At 39.4% G+C, this 23,978-nt stretch overlaps 1 protein-coding gene and 1 non-coding gene across 6 annotated transcripts in view; both read left to right on the top strand.

Moving 5' to 3' along the window:
• si:dkey-247m21.3 (5-hydroxytryptamine receptor 4) overlaps positions 1–23,978 on the top strand; it is a 374,548-nt gene that overhangs the window by 143,599 nt on the left and 206,971 nt on the right. For all 5 annotated transcript variants that reach the window (XM_051928663.1, XM_051928660.1, XM_051928662.1 and 2 more), the window contains exons 4-6: positions 6,209–6,409; positions 11,772–11,925; positions 22,187–22,749. In XM_051928663.1, coding sequence (XP_051784623.1) covers positions 6,209–6,409; positions 11,772–11,925; positions 22,187–22,749 — 918 coding nt within the window. The remainder of the gene's footprint in view (positions 1–6,208; positions 6,410–11,771; positions 11,926–22,186; positions 22,750–23,978) is intronic.
• LOC114652915 (U6 spliceosomal RNA) lies at positions 13,272–13,374 on the top strand. The gene has a single exon (XR_003716454.1). It is a non-coding gene; the product is annotated as a U6 spliceosomal RNA (small nuclear RNA).

Here is a 23,978-nt window from a genome sequence, read left to right as displayed (position 1 = left end):
TATTCAGGGTTCTCATGGAAGAACTTGATGGTCATGTGGACCTCTGGCCTTCAATCCATCAATGTAGGGACAGCATGGTGCTTTGATCGGGTGGTGGTGGCGCAGATCGCCAAGACAGAAAACCAAAAAAAGAACAGCAGAGAAAGTAGGGGTTAGTATGGATTCCGGAGCCACCATGAATGATAATGATAATTAAATGCATATACAGAATATCAGAGTTAAACTAAAATGAAGCTATGAGAAAGCCATGTTACAATAAGAAGGCAGGAAGCATTCCTAAATGGGTCACCGGTCCACCACATGGACTGCTCATGTGCCCACCCACATGAGACCAGTTAATCTAACAGGAACACACTGGGGAATGTGAGATGATAGCCTAAGTACCCAGAAGATCGACCACCTGAAGTTCATTTCAGACGAAAGAATTTCATTGATGGAAAATTGAAATTGTGATTACCAAGTCTTGTCCTTTCCCTTTCAGCTCAAATCTGTCACCAAATCTTGTAAAAACGTTTGGTTATTTGCTCTGAACATGTCAGTTCTTTGCTGTCGATTTGCTAACATATTTAAGCTGATATAAAGCCCAAATGAATGAGTCAGTTACAGCTGCAGAGTTACTTTTTTTTTTCGACAGTGTAATGTGTCCTTGACATTTTAGTACTTTCAGTCTCAAGCTCATCTCATCAGCTGCTGTTTAACTTGGCAGGCAGAGCTTGTCCCAACTAAGCCATAGGGACGCACTTAGCCTCAACAGACAGACACTTGATCCACTTTGCTGAAAGGCTAAGCCCACAAGAGCAAACAGTGTAAGAGCTTTGGGACCACTGCTGCCTCATTCAGGTGTAAGACTTAGTGCACCTAAGTATATGAACATGACAGTTAATGAGATACAGTGCATATTTACTGTCACCAGGCTGAGAGGCGCTGACTACCTTATAGCTAACTTTTTATCATTTTACTCTTCTTCATCTGACATTGGGCCTTGTTTAGCAAGGTTTTTAAGACAGTCACAAAACTAGCAATGATGTTTGGAGCTGAGACAGGAGAAGACGTGGGAGGTGGCAGAAATGAGAAGGTTGAGATGGATGTGTGGAACTGCAATAAAGGGCAGAATAAGAAATGAGACAATCTAAGGTAGTGGGAGAGATATCTGAGAAAGTACAGGAAAGGAGGTTGAAGTGGCATGGGCATGTGATGAGGAGAAACAATAAAAATGTGGGCAGAAGAGGGATGGGAATGGAAGAACGGGGAAAGAGAAAGTGAGGGAGGATGAAGCAGAGGTGGATAGATAAAGTAAAAGAAGATGTGAAGGAAAAGCATCGGACTGAGGAGGGATGCAGGGCCAAGCAATAGGAAGAAACTTGATCAAGCACATCGACCCCACATAGAAGTGGGAAAAGATGAAGAAGAAGAAGAAGTTTAGCAGTTTACTAAACTAGGTGGCTTTGGTCGCTTCGCTCACGAACAACCCTGGCAAGTGCTACGCACCACTCACTTCGCGCCTCTGCTGCTCGTGTTGTGAAGAGGGGGACTGAACACATCCCAAGGAGATGCGGTCGCTCCTCTGAAACCCCCTGGATACAATGGGAAACAAATACAGTTTATTTTTTTCCTCCTCTTTGCTCAGTCAGGTGCTGGCTTGCTGCTGCCACCATGCCGTGTGTTCTGCATCTCACGCGGCGCACTTCTGTCATATCACCTATGTCCATAAATTCAATATCTTTTCGTTTTTTTTTAATTTTGATTACGTGTTTGGAATTACATCGTGACAACACAATGTATAACTGCCCATGAGTGAATATCGTTTCTTTCTCTCTACAAGAAATGTGTCTGACAATAGCATTCACACAAATGAGAAATGATTTCTCTCACGGGATTTCACTTTCACCAAAAACAAATCTTAATTAATTCTGCAGATACGCCTCATTGGGAAGAAACACTGTTTTTTTCTTCCCCCCTATGGCAACACAAATTACACGATCTACAAGTCTCCGAATTAAAGTTTAAAGCCGAACAATATATTTGATCTCTTTTCTCTCTTCTGTTATTTCACTGAGTAATAATTTCAGTTTGTTTGTGCTAATGTGATCTTTACTATCCTTTTTTTGAGACTTTTGAATTTTCGTACTTCCATCATCTCTGCATGCGTACCGCTCCAATGTTTTTGGAATCTTTTAATTCTCACGGATACGCCTCTTCAATGGGAAGAAACGCTACTTTTTTTCCCCTGATGGCAACACAAATTAGACGATCTACAGGTCTCTGACTTAAAGTTTAAATCCAAACAATATATTTGATCTCTTTTCGCTGTTCCTTTATTTCACAGAGTAATCACAGAGTAATAAATTCCATTTATTTGCGCTAATGTGATCTTTACTATCCTTTTTTTGAGACATTCGAATTTTCATACATCCATCATCTCTGCTTGTGTACCACGCCAAAACGTTTTTGGAATCTTTTAATTCTCGCGGATACGCCTCTTCATTGAGAAGAAACACTACTTTTTTTTTTTTGCCCTGATGGCAACACAAATTACATGATCTGCAAGTCTCCAACTTAAAGTTTAAATCCAAACAATATATTTGATCTCTTTTCGCTGTTCCTTTATTTCACTGAGTAAAAATTTCCGTTTGTTTGCGCTAATGCAATCTTTACTATCCTTTTTTTGAGACTTTCGGATTTTTGTACTTCCATTATCTCTAACCTGCTCTGCATGTATACCACACCAACGTTTTTGAATTCTTCATGGTGTTCTACTTTGTCATCTACTCTGTCTTTTATTTCCGGCTCTGGGCGTGGTTAAATTTCTTGGCACAACGTGTTGTCTTGTGGGATGTGAAAGTATCTCTCTGAGAAAATCACATTTTGTCTCTTTCCAACCTTCCATGATTTTTTTTTTATAATAGAGAGATATGCAAGGGGCGTTACAGTAACCAAGTGTTTTTATTTAGTCGTTTAGCAGACATTTGGCTGTGAACATGAAGTTTGTACTGCCTGCACTAGTCAGGAAGACTTTTGGCAAAAAACAGAAAAGAAAACATAGTCAGAGACGTTCAAGGTTTGTCAGCCAGAAGACAATCCTATCTTTAATCAAACTAAAATAAGGCAAAAGTGAAATCACAGTCAACACTCAAAAAGAATTGATCTCTGTTAGCCAGAAAATTAAAAGAAACGATCTGCAAAGACTTTATAGGTTTTTAATCGATCTCGTATAAATTGAAAGTCAAAAGAGCGATCGTTAAATAGTCACATTGATGATATCATTGTCGCGCCATTCTGGGGAATTGTGGGAAACATTACCTAGGCAGTAAACGACACAAAAAATCCAAAAATTAGCAGTGGCCATTTCCATATAAAATGGCAATAAAAGATAACATAAAAAATAACAAAGATGTCAGGTAAAAGAGCAAACTGCACAAATGTATTCCTTGGGACTGAAAACCCCTAAAAAAACAACCAGAAGCCCATGATCACATTAGAAAAGTGCACAAAAAAATTAATCCATTAATACATTTCAGGTGCATTTTAATACAATGTGTTATACCAGGAAGGGTGCTGGCAGTTTTATTAAAGACAAGATACTATTTTTATTACAGTAATATACTGCAGTATATGCCATGTTGCAAAACGTTGGGTGCATTTAGTATTATATTGTAAGGATTTCATTGCAGCATTCTTTTAAACATTTAAATCAAAGCTTTGATACAAGTACAAGCTGTTGGCATCAAAAGTTACCTGCAAAAAACCGGATCTCAAGTTGGTTATCCAGCCGCAGACAAAGAGTACAGATAGAGGAGAAGGCTTCTCATGGAGTGAGGTTATCAGTGGAGTCCCTCAGGGATCTGATTTAAATTAATGACATAGATTTCGATATAGTTAGTAAAATACTAAAATCAGCAAATAATACGAGGGATGTTCAAAACATTTCCGTACTTTTATATTTTCGTTGGAAACAGTGAAGCATTCTCATCATCTAAAAAATGTGCAGAAGCAATTAAAAAGGCAAACAAGCTGTTAGGTTGTATAGTAAAAAGCGATTAAATATAAATCATGGGAATTTATGCTTGGACTGTATAATCCACTAGTGAGACACATTTGGAGTTTTGTGTGCAGTTCTGGTGAGCACGCTACATGAAAGACATAGCAGCACTTGAAGCTGTGCAGAGGAGAGCAACAAAATGCATTCCAGGACAGACTCAGAGAATTAAATGTGTTCAGTCTCAAGCAGAGGAGACTGTGTGGGGACCTAGTCATCCAGGTGTTTAAAATCATCAAAGGCGCTGATAAAGGAGATCCAGCAGAACTCTTTCAACTAAACAGTGACTCACTTACTTGAGGACACCAGTGGAAATTAAGGGCAAAAGCATGAAGGACTGAAGCTGGGAAGGGATTACTTTAAGCAAAGAGTTATAGGAGTTGAGAACAAACTAATGAGTCATGGAATTGAGGCAGAGACCTTGACAACCTTTATTAGCTAAACAAACTGACCTGATGCACTGAATGGTCTCCTCTTGTTTGTCAAATGTTCTTTTTACGTTTGGTTACACTGGTCAACTACTCTTTTGGCCCAAGGATTGTGATGGGTGTTATAAGCATAACTTATAATGCTGACCCAAATATGAAGTCAGACTTTTTATTCTATCAAGTACTCCTGACACCTTCATATTTTTATTATTTGGGATAAAAATATTTAAAAAATAAAAATATATTTTCAAACTTTAATCACTATTAAAATTATTTTTTATTCACTTTTGGAAACTCCTGGCCATGAACACAATGTTGCCGAGTGGCATTTGTTCATTAACTCCTCAAAGGTAAGCTTGAAAGCTCTGCTTCTCCATAACAGAGATAACTTCCCTTCTCTACCCATTGTACATGCTAGTAACATGAAAGAGTCATATGAAAACATGAAGGTTATTTAGGAAAATATTCTTTATCAGAAACATAAATCTGTGGAGATCTGTGGTGGGATCTTAAGAGAGCTCTGTGAATATCCTCGAGCATCAATACGATGATGTAGTGTTGTGAAGATGAGTGAACCAAAATTCCTCCAACAGGATTCTAGGGATTGATATACAGGAATCGTCTATTTCAAGTTGCTGCTAAAGGTAGCTCTACAAAATAAATAAATAAATAAATGGCAGACAGAAGAACTAACAGTTCAGCTGGGTCGCTTACATAGGCAAAGCCCCCCTGTTTTTTAAACCCAAACTACCCTGCTAGAATAACAAGCTGGCAAAACCCATTATAAGATGAAACGTAGCAAAGTCAACACCAGGAGATCAAGACAACCAAGCACCAATACCAAAAATTTTGGACAAAATTCATAGTCAAAAAATTCTCAATATAATGCTTAAACTGAAGATCACTAGGAGAAGGAAATGCCCTGGAAACTGCTAAAAACAATGTCAGGTATCAATGAGCACGAGGTCCTGGCTTTTAAAACGGTGTGCCGTTGATGTCATGTGACCGAGCAATCACAGGACTTGCTTTCTTAACAACAGCCACTCAAAATGGCTTTGTAGCAAAACAAACACATCACAATTATTACCATATGCCTACAGACAATAACTTGTGTATAATCATAACCATACAAGGATATTTTCTGATGTCCAAAACTTTCAAAAATATCAACAAGACCTTGCACAGGTGGAAAAAAGCGATTTTTGTCTGCATCATATCGAGAATGACAAAGTAGAGTCGGTTATGGCTTTTTGATCATTTATGGAGTATACAATTCTTCTCTACTTCTCTCTCTTTAATCCTTTAATGGTTCATCGGGCACAGCTGATGTCGCAGCCAATAGGTCATTATAAGTGCCAGTGGCTCATGGATGTGGACCAGGATAGTTTTCCAAAGGTTTCAATCAATCTATCGAGGGTATGCCTTTGATCTGCAAGATCTTCTTTAATTTCTTGGGCACAAGGACCTTCCACTGCTATGTGGGATCCTGTCTTCAGGTATTCAGCAGATGTGACCAAACTACTGAAGGAGACATTTTTGTATTATTTGTTCTGTGGTGCATAGACTGCCACACCTTGAACTGATGCCTTCATTTTTTCATTATTGTTAGTTATGACCTAACATTTAAAGCCACAGAACTGAAAGAAATGGTAATTAGCTTGTCATTGCACTATCTCTCTATACAGGCATGCATGTATTTTTGCAGTTACTAATATCATAAAAATGATTTTTTCCTCTTTTCCAGGAAGAAAAAGACTAACTACTTTATAGTATCATTGGCATTTGCTGATCTCTTGGTGGCAATAGTGGTAATGCCATTTGCAGCGGTGGAGCTGGCAACAGGCAACTGGATCTATGGAGACACCTTCTGTCTGGTGCGGACTTCCCTGGATGTTATGTTAACAACCGCGTCCATCTTGCACTTGTGCTGTATTGCATTAGACAGGTAGGACAGATGTACCTTAATATGGTGCTTAAAGACTGTTGATATTGAGTTTATTCATTCAAAATTCATCTTTTGGTGTTCTTGATGACATTTAAGATAGTATTTTACCTTTGGTGGTGGTTTTGCTGTCAGGTTAAGATGTTGTCTTTTCAAGAAATATTAGCTGTTAATTACAGCAATCAAATGTGAACACTCCAAGTCTGTTTTATTATGCATTTGTAATTAATTTAGACCTCTTTGCAGAGATCTGTTTTCACTTTGACATTAAAGATTCTTTTTCTGTTGATCACTGTCAAAAAATACAAATTTTATATATATATATATATATATATATATATATATATATATATATATATATATATATATATATATACTAGGGGGCTTTGCTCACCAACCAAACACAGCTGCCTGCACTTCGCACCAGCAAATTCGTGTTTCTGTTGCTTACGTATGTGGATTTCACTTTCACCAAACAACAAAACTTTTAATTCTCACGGATACGCTTCTTCATTGGGAAGAAACACTACTTTCAACACGAATTTGATGATCTACAACTTTCCGACTTAAAGTTTAAAGCCAAACAATATCTACATACTTCTGTCATATCACCTATGTCCATATATTTGATCTCTTTCTGCTTTTACCTTTTCATCAATACCGCATTGAATTTAGATTCCGTGTTTGGAATTATATCATGACAACGCAACATATAACAGCCCATGAGTGAATATTGTTTCTCTCTCTCTACAAGAAATGTGTCTGACAATAGCATTCACACAAATGAAAATGATTGAACCGTGTGCATGGTTATGTGGGCAGGACTTTTTCAAATCTCTTTGCATAAGCTCTTGTCTCACAGGGCTTGACATTTTCTCTCGCACGATTTCACTTTCACCAAGCAACAAATCTTTTAATTCTCGCAGATAGGTCTCTATATTGGGAAGAAACACTACTTTTTTTTCCCTGATGGCAACACGAATTAGATAGTCTACAAGTCTCTGACTTAAAGTTTAAATCCGAACAATATATTCAATCTCTTTTCGCTGTTCCATTATTTCACCAAGTAATAATTTCCGTTTGTTTGCGCTAATGCAATCTTTACTATCCATTTTTTGAAACATTCGAATTTTCATACTTCCATTATCTCTAACCTGCTTTGCTTATGTACCACGGCAACATATTTGGAATCTTTACATTCTCGCGGATATGCCTCTTAATTGGGAAGAAACACTACTTTTTTTTTTTTTTGCCCTGATGGCAACACAAATTAGATGATCTACAAGTTTAAATCTGAACAATATATTCAATCTCTTTTCACTGTTGCTTTATTTCATCGAGTAATTACAGAGTAATAAATTCTGTTTGTTTTCCTTTTATGCAAACTTTATTATCCTTTTTTTTGAGACTTTTGGCCGCAGGCGTGGTTAAATCTCTTGGCACAAACAGTCGTCTCACGGGATGTGTAATTGTCTGTCTGAGAAAATCATGTCTCGTCTCCTTCCAAGATTTTTTTTTATTATATATATATATATATATATATATATATATATATATATATATATATATATTATATATATATATATATATATATATGCTATACAGTGTCTGCCAGATAATACAAAGAGTACATCACATGTGTTTCGCTCTTATTGGGGCTCGTCAGGTGTATGCATTCTTTGCATCCTTTTAGGGGATTGAACCTCGGATGTCAGCACCTGAGGCAAAGAGTACGTACACCTGATGAACCCCAATAAGGGCTAAACACATATCACATATCTATGATCTGGTTCTCGCAACTGAGAGGGTGTGGTGGATGATTGCCGACTGGCCAACCAATCACTACCCAGAAAATCAGATTGCGATTCACACCTAACAATATATAAATATATATATATATATATATATATATACAGTATATATATATATATATAGTATTTTATATATAAATATGCTCAAAAATTAAGGGAATACGTAATCATCACAGCCTTCATATATACACTATAACCAAAAGTATGCAAAAGGTGCATAACATCGAACATATACCCATTCACTCCCCAAGGATGCCACCTTTGTCACAAACCACTAGATAAAATATCTGCTCTTTTAGCAACTGTACCCTTACAAACATGAAATATATTACAACATACATGAAAAATATGTGGGAATTTCTTGCAATATATATGTAGTTCTAATATATATTTTAAGATTCCATTTGAAATATAATCAAACATACTGTATCCCTTTATACAGTGGTGTGAAAAACTATTTGCCCCCTTCCTGATTTCGTATTCTTTTGCATGTTTGTCACACAAAATGTTTCTGATCATCAAACACATTTAACCATTAGTCAAATATAACACAAGTAAACACAAAATGCAGTTTGTAAATGGTGGTTTTTATTATTTAGGGAGAAAAAAAAATCCAAACCTATATGGCCCTGTGTGAAAAAGTAATTGCCCCCTTGTTAAAAAATAACCTAACTGTGGTGTATCACACCTGAGTTCAATTTCCGTGGCCACCCCCAGGCCTGATTACTGCCACACCTGTTTCAATCAAGAAATCACTTAAATAGGAGCTGCCTGACACAGAGAAGTAGACCAAAAGCACCTCAAAAGCTAGACATCATGCCAGATCCAAAGAAATTCAGGAACAAATGAGAACAGAAGTAATTGAGATCTATCAGTCTGGTAAAGGTTATAAAGCCATTTCTAAAGCTTTGGGACTCCAGCGAACCACAGTGAGAGCCATTATCCACAAATGGCAAAACATGGAACAGTGGTGAACCTTCCCAGGAGTGGCCGGCCGACCAAAATTACCCCAAGAGCGCAGAGACGACTCATCCGAGAGGTCACAAAAGACCCCAGGACAACGTCTAAAGAACTGCAGGCCTCACTTGCCTCAATTAAGGTCAGTGTTCACGACTCCACCATAAGAAAGAGACTGGGCAAAAAACGGCCTGCATGGCAGATTTCCAATACGCAAACCACTGTTAAGCAAAAAGAACATTAGGGCTCGTCTCAATTTTTGCTAAGAAACATCTCAATGATTGCCAAGGCTTTTGGGAAAATACCTTGTGGACTGATGAGTCAAAAGTTGAACTTTTTGGAAGGCAAATGTCCCGTTACATCTGGCGTAAAAGGAACACAGCATTTCAGAAAAAGAACATCATACCAACAGTAAAATATGGTGGTGGTAGTGTGATGGTCTGGGGATGTTTTGCTGCTTCAGGACCTGGAAGGCTTGCTGTGATAGATGGAACCATGAATTCTACTGTCTACCAAAAAATCCTGAAGGAGAATGTCCGGCCATCTGTTTGTCAACTCAAGCTGAAGCGATCTTGGGTGGTGCAACAGGACAATGACCCAAAACACACCAGCAAATCCACCTCTGAATGGCTGAAGAAAAAACAAAATGAAGACTTTGGAGTGGCCTAGTCAAAGTCCTGACCTGAATCCAATTGAGATGCTATGGCATGACCTTAAAAAGGCGGTTCATGCTAGAAAACCCTCAAATAAAGCTGAATTACAACAATTTTGCAAAGATGAGTGGGCCAAAATTCCTCCAGAGCACTGTAAAAGACTCATTGCAAGTTATCGCAAACGCTTGATTGCAGTTATTGCTGCTAAGGGTGGCCCAACCAGTTATTAGGTTCAGGGGGCAATTACTTTTTCACACAGGGCCATGTAGGTTTGGATTTTTTTTTCTCCCTAAATAATAAAAACCACCATTTACAAACTGCATTTTGTGTTTACTTGTGTTATATTTGACTAATGGTTAAATGTGTTTGATGATCAGAAACATTTTGTGTGACAAACATGCAAAAGAATAAGAAATCAGGAAGGGGGCAAATAGTTTTTCACACCACTGTATATCGTAATAAACCCTAATTTCTGTGAATACATTGCGTATGAAACATGCAATATGCTGTCTGTTCAGTTCTATGTTTCTGAAAGGTTATTTATCACTTATGTTTTTACCTGGAACATATTTAACAAAGACTTCCCAAAGAATCCAGTTTATTAGCGTCAGCACATAATGGTCTAGGTCTGTTTTTAAGGGTTTGAGCTAGACCCCTTGGTTCCAGAGAAAGGTACTGTTAATGCTACATTTTGGACAATTGCACACTTCCAACTTGATAGCAATAGGAAGGCCCTTTTGTGTTCCAGCATGACTCTGCCCCCCGTGCACAAAGCCAGGTCCATAAAGACATGGAGGTACTTGAGTGCCCAGCACAGAGCCCTGACCTCAACACTAATGAACACCTCTGGGGTGAATTGGAGAGCCGATTTGCAAGCTATGTCTCCTCATCTAATGTCAGTACCTGACTTCACAAATGCTCTTTGGCTGAATGGACATAAATTCCCATAGACACACTCCAAAATCTTGTGGAGAGCCTTCCCAAAAGGTTGGCAACAAATATTGCCACAAAGTGTGTCCAACTCCATATTAATGCTCATGGTTTTGGAATGGGATGTCAAGTCATGTCAAGTCAAGTTGGGGAGCATGCACTGGTGCAGTGCGTTGCCGCACCCACTACACGACGAAACAACTTGGGATCCCGGTTTGCAACCCCCCAGGCAAACATGCGGTCCAGTCCCACACTCCGAAAATTACCGTCTGTCTTTCACAGCCAGGTGTTACATGGGTGAGCCCTTGGCCTGGTCCAGCCACTCGGGTCCTTAACAATGAGGATCTTACGAGCCGGATCACCCTCGGGGAAATGCGCCACATGGCCATAGTGGCGTAGCTGACGCTCCCTCACAATGCAGGTAATGTGCCTCATTCAGGACTCCATGAGCAACCGCTCATTCAACACAAAGTCAAACCAATGGTACTCAAGGATTTTCCGAAGAGACACAGTACCAAAGGAGTCCAGTCTTTGTCTCAGGTCACTGGATAGCGCCCATTTCTCGCAACCATATAGCAAGACAGGAAGCACCAGGACTCTAAAGACTTGGACCTTCATTCTTTTGCATAGATATCAGGAGCGCCACACACCCCTTTTCAGCGACCTCATGACCCCCCCAGTCAGAGACTCCATTGACTCCGCGAAGATCACAGCATCATCAGCAAAGTCAAGATCTGTGAATCTTTCTTCACCAACACATGCCCCACAGCCACTGGACCCCACAAACATGTCCAACACCTGGTCCATACAAGAATTAAACAGAATAGGAGCAAAAACACACCCCTGACGAACCCCAGAATCAACTGGGAAAAACGCATGGAATGTCCAACAAGCTGATATATGTGTGATGGTCAGGTGTTTACAGACTCTTTGGACATACAGCATAATGTGTTTATGTCTCTTTCAATAACATTGTTTCCCTCCTGACATCCATGTTTTTATTTTGTCTTACAGATACTATGCCATTTGCTGTCAACCCCTGGTCTACAGAAATAAAATGACCCCAATCCGAGTTGCCTTAATGCTTGGAGGATGTTGGGTCATTCCATCCCTCATTTCTTTTTTGCCTATCATGCAAAGCTGGAATGCTATTGGAATTGAAGACATTGTAAGTTGAAAAGAAGCTGCAATTGATTTTTAAATTAAAACCTGGAACAAAGAATATGAAGAATTAGATGAGACAGCAGCTAGCAGTCGTGAGCATCTGGATTATTAGCATATTTCAACAAAGTTAATCGCTTAAGGAAAGCAATTAGAAAAAAAAATTGCAGAAAATTAAGTGTTTTTTTAAGAATATAAAATTAAATAATTTGAAGACTGACATGCCTGAAGGATGCATTAAATCATTATTTCATATCAATTAAAGTAAACGTAGCAGTCAGAGAGTCTGAATTAGCCTAAGCCACCCTAATTTCGGGTGTTAATAAGAAATGTAATGATTTTCTTCAAGAGGTAGAAGTACACAATAAACAAGAATAGCTGTGTCACATATATGAAATATTAAAATGTGTGCTGCAATTTAAATGTTTAACGTCTAAATATTTTCAATTATAAAAGAAATGTGTCATTTTCACCCTCTGAAAGAGGTCCATAGAGGGCGAGATAACTAGTAGAGGATCAGAAATAACATCGTATTCATAATCACTGATCTTAAAGTAGTCTGAAATGATACCTCACATGTGTATGTTTGAAATTTGTCATTTTAACCTTCTAGGAGGGACAGTTAGAGGGCTAGGAATACCAGTAAAGAATGAAATATCAAAAATATGACCATATCCATTATTAGAAACCTTTTTTTGTTTTGTGAAAATTAGTAACTTTGATCCCTCAAATCCCATTACAGGATAAACCCCTAGGGTCTGTTTAGGGGGCATGCACAATTTCAATTCCTCCTCATCATTTTTGCTGAAAAAACCTTTTATCATAAGGGTGTAATTTCCTGCACAAAACGTGGCCCAAAATGACTTCTCATGTGTAAATAGCTTTTGCATTTTCTAATATTAATATGTGTGGAAGTTCAGCCCCCTAACACAGACAGACAGACACCAGATGTCCCAAAACACACATGTTTATTACTCTTCTGTAATGTATAACACCACACAGTGCTCAAATCAGCCAAATACTCAGTCCCTTCTTTGTCTCTCTCTTCTTCTCTTTCTGCCGCCCTCACTCCTCCACACATAAGCTCCGTCCTCTTCCACCCGACTCCAGCTCGACTAATGGAGTGAGGCGACCTATTTTATACTGCTCCGTATGTGCAGCAGGTGCTCCATAATGCTTTTCCGACAACACTTACGGGTATGGCGGAAGTGCTGCAGTCCATGGCTCTGTAATTAGCCAGGTGCACCCTGGTGGTGGCCACGGGGCCCCAACAGGGTTGAACGTCTAAGCTCTGATCCCATGGCCCCGATGCAGACCACCACAACGATCTGCTATCTATCATGTTTGGATGCAGTCAACAATTTTAGCTTGAGATTTCAGTATAGATACAGAGAAAGATTAGCATGGCCCCTGGTGTAAGGATGACACGCAAATTTGTGAAGCGTTCCATATTTTTGATATCTATCGGTTACTTTTATCAGAGCACTTTAAATATCTAGGGTTAAACATCATAAGTAAATATAAGGATCTTTTTCAACACAATTTTGCTATAAGCAAAAAATCAAACAAGTTATCAGCAGATTATCTACCGTCCATCTCATATTAGCAGAGAGAATCAATACTATCAAGATGAACATCCTTCCCAAGCTCTTTTTCTATTTCAGAGCCTCCCTATATACATTAAGAAATCGTTCTTTAAAAAATTAGACTCACTTCTAACCTCATTTGAATTTGAGACTCTACAAAGACATAAAGCAGAAGGTGGCATGGCACTACCTAACTTTCAATTTTATTTTTGGGCAACAAATATACAAGCTGTAAAGACCTGGAAATTGACACAAATTGACGAATATCCACAGAAATATGCAACAGAAATAAAATCTTGCTGTACTTCTTTATATGTTCTGCTTTGTGCCACAGTAAATATTAATTATTGTCAATATACCAATAATCCAATTGTCCATCAACCACTCAGAATTTGGTTAGATGCAGGAAGAGGAAATGAAGACATCTGTGGAGAAACTCCTGAAACTTACTTCTTTCTCCCATACTCCTTCTGAGTCAACCCCACAATCTGATAGTACAAGTGCTGCATGTATAGCCCCACTAGCCATCCATTTTGCATTCTTAGATGCAGATGAACGTGAAAATGCTCACACCGAAATTACGGGTAGACCCCTGTCTGTAGCAATAGTGAAAGAAACAAATAAAAATGTACAAGTGTGTGGGCTTCTTCCCGTCCAACTCGACAATCCTACTCTCAGGTGTAGTTGCCCAAGGGAATAACAGGCTCGAAAAGAGAGAATTTTTGAGGTGCCGTCCCAATCATCCCCATTTACTTCTGAGTTCAGATAACACAAAGGTATAATGACGTGAAAAGGAAACAAAAAAAAAAAAAAAAAAAACAAGTCACCAAGCAAATAAAGTGGCTGCAGTTTATCAGGCTCTCTGGTCTGCCTTTGAGTAATCTTGGAGCTCTGTAGCTCTGATTGTTCTGGGTAGAAGTGACAGTGACCTGAAGGGACGGAGTCAGTTGCCCTCATTGGGTGGTTTCTCAGTGCTGTGGAGGAAGAAAAAGACAAAAGACAGTTCATGAGAGTTACCCCTCTCAGCCTGTGGTGGTATCACATGCCTGGGAAGATCTTGGAGGATAATTCTCTGACGTGCATGCGTGACATCGGCCAGAAAAGCTTTCATGATAAAGACCACTTTTTCGCTGGTGAAGAGGGGGGCAGTTCAGGTGAAAAATAAAGTTTAAACCTGTAAATAACAATGGCTAACAATTTATTAACACGCATTATTATACATAAATGAAAAATGAAGAAAGGATAAGTAGATCATGCATGGTGTACCGTAAAAAAATAACAGTGGTGTGCTTTTGTTGCTATCTTTTTGAAAGTGCAAGTGGTAGTCAGTTCAGTGAAGATGGCTGCAGTGACTGGAGAAATTTAGTGGCTCAATTAAAGAAGCACCATGAGAAGTCTACAGAGCACACCTCTAATATGAATAGCAGGCACAATCTCTCAGAGAGGCTAAGCACAAACTTACCGTATATACTCACGTATAAGTCGGGACTTGAAACCCAAAAAATTGGTCATAAAATCAGACCCCGACTTATACATCCGTTCAAAAATGCGACACTAACATTTTTTTTTTTTACATCTTCTTGCCTCCTTCAATCTCACATCAGTTTCTCAGACACATCGAATTTTGTTGCAGCAGTGCAGTTACCAATTTCTTTTGCTACTTCAACGACGTTTAATTTAAAACCAGCTTCATATTTTCTTCTGATTGAACGCTCTATCGTAGATAAGGGATGCTCTTATGATAAAGGTGTAAGAGGGTGTGAGATACAAAAAACACAAATCAGTGCAAATGTCGCTTCGGAATAGTTTGTATATTACTGTGTGGTCATGTAGGCACAATACATAGAAAAGAAAGGCAGTGTGCTCCGTGGTTACTCTCTCAGGTGGGCATTAGAATATCATAATCTTTTGGACCAATAGCGTGAGTTTTCCGCATTCGACTTATACGAACGACATTATAAAATACCAGAAATTATACAGTAAAATCAAGTCCCGACTTATCCGCGGAAGACCTTATCCGCAAGTACAGTGGTGTGAAAAACTATTTGACCCCTTCCTGATTTCTTATTCTTTTGCATGTTTGTCACACAAAATGTTTCTGATCATCAAACACATTTAACCATTAGTCAAATATAACACAAGTAAACACAAAATGCAGTTTTTAAATGATGGTTTTTATTATTTAGGGAGAAAAAAAATCCAAACCTACATGGCCCTGTGTGAAAAGTAATTGCCCCCTTGTTAAAAAATAACCTAACTGTGGTGTATCACACCTGAGTTCAATTTCCGTAGCCACCCCCAGGCCTGATTACTGCCACACCTGTTTCAATCAAGAAATCACTTAAATAGGAGCTGCCTGACACAGAGAAGTAGACCAAAAGCACCTCAAAAGCTAGACATCATGCCAAGATCCAAAGAAATTCAGGAACAAATGAGAACAGAAGTAATTGAGATCTATCAGTCTGGTAAAGGTTATAAAGCCATTTCTAAAGCTTTGGGACTCCAGCGAACCACAGTGAGAGCCATTATCCACAAATGGCAAAAACATGGAACAGTGGTGAACCTTCCCAGGAGTGGCCGGCCGACCAAAATTACCCCAAGAGCGCAGAGACGACTCATCCGAGAGGTCACAAAAGACCCCAGGACAACATCTAAAGAACTGCAGGCCTCACTTGCCTCAATTAAGGTCAGTGTTCACGACTCCACCATAAGAAAGAGACTGGGCAAAAATGGCCTGCATGGCAGATTTCCAAGACACAAACCACTGTTAAGCAAAAAGAACATTAGGGCTCGTCTCAATTTTGCTAAGAAACATCTCAATGATTGCCAAGACTTTTGGGAAAATACCTTGTGGACTGATGAGACAAAAGTTGAACTTTTTGGAAGGCAAATGTCCCGTTACATCTGGCGTAAAAGGAACACAGCATTTCAGAAAAAGAACATCATACCAACAGTAAAATATGGTGGTGGTAGTGTGATGGTCTGGGGTTGTTTTGCTGCTTCAGGACCTGGAAGGCTTGCTGTGATAGATGGAACCATGAATTCTACTGTCTACCAAAAAATCCTGAAGGAGAATGTCCGGCCATCTGTTCGTCAACTCAAGCTGAAGCGATCTTGGGTGCTGCAACAGGACAATGACCCAAAACACACCAGCAAATCCACCTCTGAATGGCTGAAGAAAAACAAAATGAAGACTTTGGAGTGGCCTAGTCAAAGTCCTGACCTGAATCCAATTGAGATGCTATGGCATGACCTTAAAAAGGCGGTTCATGCTAGAAAACCCTCAAATAAAGCTGAATTACAACAATTTTGCAAAGATGAGTGGGCCAAAATTCCTCCAGAGCGCTGTAATAGACTCATTGCAAGTTATCGCAAACGCTTGATTGCAGTTATTGCTGCTAAGGGTGGCCCAACCAGTTATTAGGTTCAGGGGGGCAATTACTTTTTCACACAGGGCCATGTAGGTTTGGATTTTTTTTTTCTCCCTAAATAATAAAAACCACCATTTACAAACTGCATTTTGTGTTTACTTGTGTTATATTTGACTAATGGTTAAATGTGTTTGATGATCAGAAACATTTTGTGTGACAAACATGCAAAAGAATAAGAAATCAGGAAGGGGGCAAATAGTTTTTCACACCACTGTATATACAGTAGTTGGCTTTTCTGATTCTCACACATACACACACACTTATCAACCGTTTTAATGTTATTTTTTAATCAACAGTTTGTTTTCAGTTTATGTTTTCACAAAATTTTGGGGTTTTGCTATTAAGCTATTCTCCTATTAATTATAATAATTATAATTATTTAAGTTTTTTTTCCATTTTAAAACGTGCTGTGAGTTTTGCCATCATTGTCCTATTGCTATATCAAGTGTTGTTTTAAACTTTTTGTATTAGAGTATGATTTATTTGTCAGCTATTATGGGGGAAAAAAGGTGTTGAGGGGTTCCCTATACCTGTGCTCAATTAGGGCTCCCAGATCACTAAGACCACCCCTCAAGATACCCAAAGCATCACTTTATGCTGAAAATACTCTAAATGGGATAAAATGATGGCATGCTATACTGGACAGCATGTCGATTATATTGACAGTTAATTTTGGAGAAGAAAGTCTAAAGTAAAACTTTTGGGAATGTCAACCTGTGATGGTGCGGGTCAGCTCCATGCTACCACTTGCATCCCGGGAGCCTTTTGAGACCCGCTACCACCGATAACATACCCATTGGGGTGAGCCTAGCAGATGAGGGCAAAACACACAAAGCAAAGAGGTAGGTGCAAAAGTGCTCCAGTGATTTTATTAAAAACTGTCTAAAACCAAAACAGTGTTCAAAAGTGCAGGGCAGTGCATTCAATAAATAAATAACCCATAAACTCAAGATGCTGATGGAGGTTTAAATCAATCAAATAAATAATCCATTAAAACAAGGTTAAAAATGCATTGCAGAAAGCTGTCTCTAAAAATATGAGATCTGGTGCAACCTGTTAAAAGCTGACGTCTCCTTGGCTTTACCCCAAGTGAGTCCTTGCAGCCAAGAAAGCATCTAACCGACAGTTCAGCCAACATTCTGCATTGCTCCTAGGCTCAGGACCCTGTAACAGCCTCTGGCTCCTAGCAGGGCACCATCCCCAAGCCTCTGACTCCCATGTCCAGGCTCAGGTCCCTGCAGTCCAAGGCTCCATCCACAGGACACCTCACTGAGTCTTCCATTCCCCTACAGTTGTGCTGCCTCTCTCCAGCCTCATTGAATGAGTCACCCCAACTGTGCAGCTCATCGCTCTCCAGCTCCCAGGTCACTCTGCTTGAGAGTTCTCCTTCAGCCCCTGAGCATCGGTTACATGATCCCTCAAGGGATTTCTTCCCAGTTGCCTGCCTTCTCTTTCTCTCGTTTGCATGCACAAAGCAAAAACATGACATTTGAAGTCTGGCTCAGGTGCATACCATTCTATTGATAATCACTGATGTTTCTGCACTTTGTTTAGAGTCCACCTGTGGTCAATTCAATTAACCGGACGTGATTAAGAAAGACACACATTTCTGACTTGGAGTTCCCACTCACAGTGAGGCATTATGCAGGCATATTGCTGTTGGTATAAAGAACCCCCCCTATTTCCCAAGTCTGTCCCCGTTTATGACTATCAATGCCTCGGATAAAGGAAAGAGTACATGGCTGTGGGTTCAGGATATCACAATGATAGAAGAACTATAGAAAGTCCCACGGCTGAACAAAAACCAAGCCATGAGGTCAAAGGAATGCCCTGCAGCGCTTAGAGAGAGGACCGTGTCGAGGTACGGATCTGGGGAAGGATACAAAAAATTCCTGCAGCACTGAACATTCCCAGGAACACATTGGCCTCCATAATTCTTAAATCAATGAAGTTTGGAATGACAGGGAGTCTTCCTAGAGTTGGCTGCCTGGCCAAACCAAGCAATCAAAATAGGAGGGCCTTGATTAGAGAGGTGACCAAGATGAATCAAGAATCATCAGACCAGGATACATTTGTCCAATCTTCATGTGCCCAGTTTTGGTGGCCCTGTGCCCACTTCAGCCTTAGCATCCTGCTCTTGGCTGACAGGAGTGAAACCCAATGTGGTCTTCTGCATATTAGGTCCATTTGCTTCAAGATTTAAGGTGTTGTTCATTCTGAGATGCTTTTCTGCTCACCACAATTGTACATGGTGGTTATCTGAGCTACCACAGCCTTACTGTTAGCTTGAATCAGTCTTGTCATTCTCCTCTGACATCAACAAGGCACTTCTATCATCAGAACTGCCGCTCACTTCTTTTCTCACTCATTCTGAGTAAACTCTAGTGACTGTTGTGTGTGAAAATCCAAGTAGCAGTTACAGAAACAATCAAACCAACCTGTCTGGCACCAACAATCATGCCAGAGTCAAAATCACTGAGATCACATTTTTTCCTCATTCTGTTGTTTGATTTGAACATTAACAGAATCTCCAGACCTATATCTGCAGGATTTATGCATTGCGTTGCAGCCACGTGCATTGCTGATTAGATAATGGCATGGATAAGCAGGTGTACAGATGTTCCTAATAATTAGCTCAGTGAATGTATAAGCACAAGCACTAAACTCTGCTTTTCAGCCTCAACCTTGTAATTGTGACACAATCACCAATAGAATTCCAAAGAGGAAAAACAAAAGCCCTCATGTGGATAATAAGCTTGTAGTGGACATGTCCTTCTCAGAGGTATGCAGACGTTCTGCATTTTCTTAAATTGCCCTGGGTGCCCACTCCCACAAAGACAGATGGAGAAATGAATAATCATGGCTGTGAGCTTCGACAGAATAGCACATTCTAATATATCTTGGCAGATTATCTAATTTCACAGAGAGCTATAGACTGGGCAGCTGGCTAGGCAGATTGGAATAGCATTTGACATTCAGTATCTAGTAAGTGAAGCAGCAGATCTCCTTGATCATTATAATGCTAAAATAGGAAAGCTGAAGTAAGGAATTTCTGTGAAACGTTTTTTTTTTTAATCATTGCTAAAATCATTTCTATGTGTTCATTCCTTCCTTCATTTTTCAAGCTTTGTAAGGGGCACCTATCCCACCAACATCAAGCACAAGGCAACAGACAAACTTGGATAGGATGTCAGGCCTTAGGAAAGCATTGTCATTGGCTCACATTGAGCCAGTTTATTAACATAGCCCACATGTCTTTGGGAACTGGGAAGAAGTTTGAGTTTTTAAAAAGGTAACTGGCACAAAAAGAGAAAAACCAAACTTGTCTTAATAGGCATTGGTCCACCATTAGCCACAAGATCACATTCAATGCACTTTGGTGTAGATCCTTGAAGGCTGCCCTATCTCTCCATTTATCTTATTTTTTCCTGACTTCATTCGATCTCACGTCCATGTATTTTACACTCTTGTGAGTGTAGATGCGCAAAACAATCCACTGAGCACTAATGACAGCTGTGCTGACGGCTCTCACAATCATGAACAAGCAATCAGCCGAATTCCCCATTAAGTAGTCAGTGGCTGCTTGACCCTCTGGTGATGCCAGCACCTAAACTGGTTCTCTGGTCAAACCACAGACCTCAAGGTATGCTTGACCACAGTCACATTAGAGACAGGGGATGATTAGGGGACCAGAATGGGTGAGGCCACAATGGACAATTCAGCCTAGACCATGGGGGAACACCCAACCCCTTCTGAAGGATGCTCAGGGATCTTTGATCACCACAGAGAGACAGGACCTCAATTTTATGTCCCATCTGTATTGGTATACCCATTAATACACCGGGCATTGTGATTCACACACAGACCACTGATGGCCACAACAACACCTCTTCCAGAAAACTTAGCTTTCTAATTTCTATATTGTTCCCAAAACACAGAATCTGGGAAATAACAGTTCATTTAATTAGCCCAGGAGTCCAATTAAAAACAGAAGCTGGTTGGAACAAAAACCTGCAGCCACAGTGGGTCCCCAGGGCCGACTTTGAGAACCCCTGTCCTAAATTATATATAGACCAGTAATGGCACAATGTACCATAACGTTCAGTGAATACACTTGATTTGAGCATTCCTAGTTTTCATCTTCTTTCTCTGTACGTTTAGCATTTGTTTGCTCAGAGGTTGATGTGCTTGCTGCTTTCTGAGCAGCTCTTCTTTTCTCCACCCCAGCGGCCCGCTTCTTCTCTTCTTTCATCTGCAACTTTTCACGTTAAAACTGATCACGTCAGTGTTTGTGTTGCAATTACTTAGTACGTTTTCCTTCATTTTTCACTTAAGCTGGCACTTAAGTCTTCAATCTGCCTCGAGAATGATTTAAGATATGAAGTGACAGCAAAGGTGGTAGAGATGAGAATGGCGCCCATATGCATGTGCCGTACTGCTGCCCTGCTGGCTGCTGCCGAGAGTTGATTCTACAATAAAATAAAATAAAAATAAAAACAGGAATAACCTTGGAGGTCAATCATCACCCCAAAAATGAACAATAGACGTCACATAGTATATGTGTACCAAATTTCAGGTCATTAGTTCAAATGGTTTGCAAACTACAGGTGATTTCAAATCCTGGACAGACAAATGGTCAGCCACAGTAGCGTATTATATAAGAAGATACGATCTGCATATGAAATGAATGTGAAAGAGTTTCTGAGAGAAAGCTGACAGTCACTGAGTGCTGTAGCTAACATATTTTGGATATTGTTGAAATGGTTTGCTTTAAAAGGAAATTTGATATCTTTCCTAAAGCTTGATTTTTAGTGATATACATAATGATATATGTATTTTGCTGCTAGTTTATCCTTCTTTTTATTAATCTTGTGCTCACCTCTTGAAGTTTGCTAAGACCCTGAGAATGTGAACTACTGCCCTAGGGGATGAGGGTCCAAAGTGAGCACCAACTTCTAGTTGCTTCGTGGTAAATGAAGAAGACAGAGTGGAAGGGGCGGGGTCTCAGGCCATGGGGCGGAAGTGACATCATTGTTCACTTGTAAACTCCTCCTTCCCTCTAGGGCAAACAACCCATTGTGTTTCACCATCACCCTTCTGCATTTTTACTTGCTCAAAGCTAGGTAGCAGTTAGGTAAAACCATGTAATCATGCAGCCCAAAGGTATTGATTGAATCTACTGATCACTGCACAGCCCAAAAGTGACCTCTTCTTCTTCTAACTGCATGAACTTCCTTTTTCCCTTCTGCAGATAGAATCCCGGAGGTTCAGCAATGCCACAAATGAGACCTTTTGCGTCTTCTTGGTGAACAGACCTTATGCCATCATCTGCTCAGCAGTGGCTTTCTATATTCCATTGGTCTTGATGGTGCTAGCCTACCAGCGAATATATGTGACCGCTATGGAACACGCTCGCCAGATTGGGAACCTTCAAAGGGCAGGGTCAGCCCCCGAATATTTCGAAGGCTCTGAGAGCCAAGGGCCAAGTCGAATGAAGATTGAAACCAAAGCCGCTAAAACTCTAGCCGTCATTATGGGATGCTTCTGCCTCTGTTGGGCTCCTTTCTTTATCACAAATGTCATTGACCCTTTCATAGACTATAGTGTACCTTGGCAAATGTGGACAGCATGGCTGTGGCTGGGGTACATCAACTCTGGCTTGAACCCATTCCTGTATGCCTTTCTGAATAGATCGTTCCGCCGTGCCTTTTTAATGATACTCTGCTGTGGAGATGAACGTTATGTACGGGCAGGAAGTTTTGGACCATCTCGGCCATACACCACCTCTGTCAACGGGACTTCAATAGCATTGAGGTAAGACTGATTGATCATCCATTATTCATTTTTCTTCTTTGATTTTGGCTACAAAAGATACTAAAGATCCTTGTGTTTCATCTGATAGCAGTGCAAAGTGTGATAATTATTGTCCTGTACTTGACATGCAAGTTTGACCTTTCAGGATCTTGTTCTGCCAACCATGTAGTGTTAGATTGTGCCAGGTACAGTGATGTCGACCTCGGTCATCTTTTGGGTCGTGATGTCCTTTTAAAGCCTTAATGAAATCATTTCTGGGATTTTCTCTGGTCTTTAACTTCTTGTTCATATATTTGAGAGCGGCCATGTTGAGGAAAATACATAAACTGTGAGGAAAAATAGACCTAAGTGAGCATGGAAAGGGAGCTATATAAATAAAATGTATTATTATTATAATTAATTATTATTATTATTAAGTCATGCTGGTAGTTATTGAATCCTATTTGTACTCATTCAAAATTAACTCTAATCACTTTTGGTGGCATTTGCCTTAAAATTAAAAAGTTTTGCTGTTTTACATGATATTGGCATATCAGAGAGTAGATTTAATTAAACCACATTCTCATTCCATCCTTCCTTCCTTCCTGTTATTTTCTTCTTTAAAAACTGGAAATTAATTGGTTTTGATCCAGACATGTATTTGCTAGTATCTCATTTTGTACTACAGATACAGTAATTTCATTTCTGTATTTTGCTGTTACAAAAAGTGAGAAAAACTATTATGATAACACATTATATTAGCATAATAGCAGTGTATGAACTTGCTTGCGTGGAAGCGTTTGTGTTCTTTCCTCATTTTGCATTCAGGGAAATGTCACATTCCTGATATACCGCATGTCAAAGATGAGATGGTGCTACTAATGAGGGTCGTTTAATGGCCATCACTGCCAAGCTATACATTCTTTCATTCCTGTTGCTAAAATAAAACGAAATGATGGAGAATCTATCTTACTGAGATCTGTTAGTCAGCTAGCTTATTGACTTGATAGATAGATAGATAGATAGATAGATAGATAGATAGATAGATAGATAGATAGATAGATAGATAGATAGATAGATAGATAGATAGATAGATAGATAGATAGATAGATAGATAGATAGATAGATAGATAGATAGATAGATAGATAGAATTCTTTCTTTGTTTTTGTTTAAAAAGTAATAAAAAGGATGTGCTGTATTATTCTGAGGACTCGATTATTGCATAAAAAGCTTTCATTTTAATGATATC

Source organism: Erpetoichthys calabaricus, chromosome 5 (assembly GCF_900747795.2).
Source record: "Erpetoichthys calabaricus chromosome 5, fErpCal1.3, whole genome shotgun sequence".
Classification (NCBI taxonomy): Eukaryota; Metazoa; Chordata; class Cladistia; order Polypteriformes; family Polypteridae; genus Erpetoichthys; species Erpetoichthys calabaricus.
The sequence above is the reverse complement of the archived record's forward strand: the minus strand, read 5'-3'. Positions and strand labels throughout refer to the sequence as shown.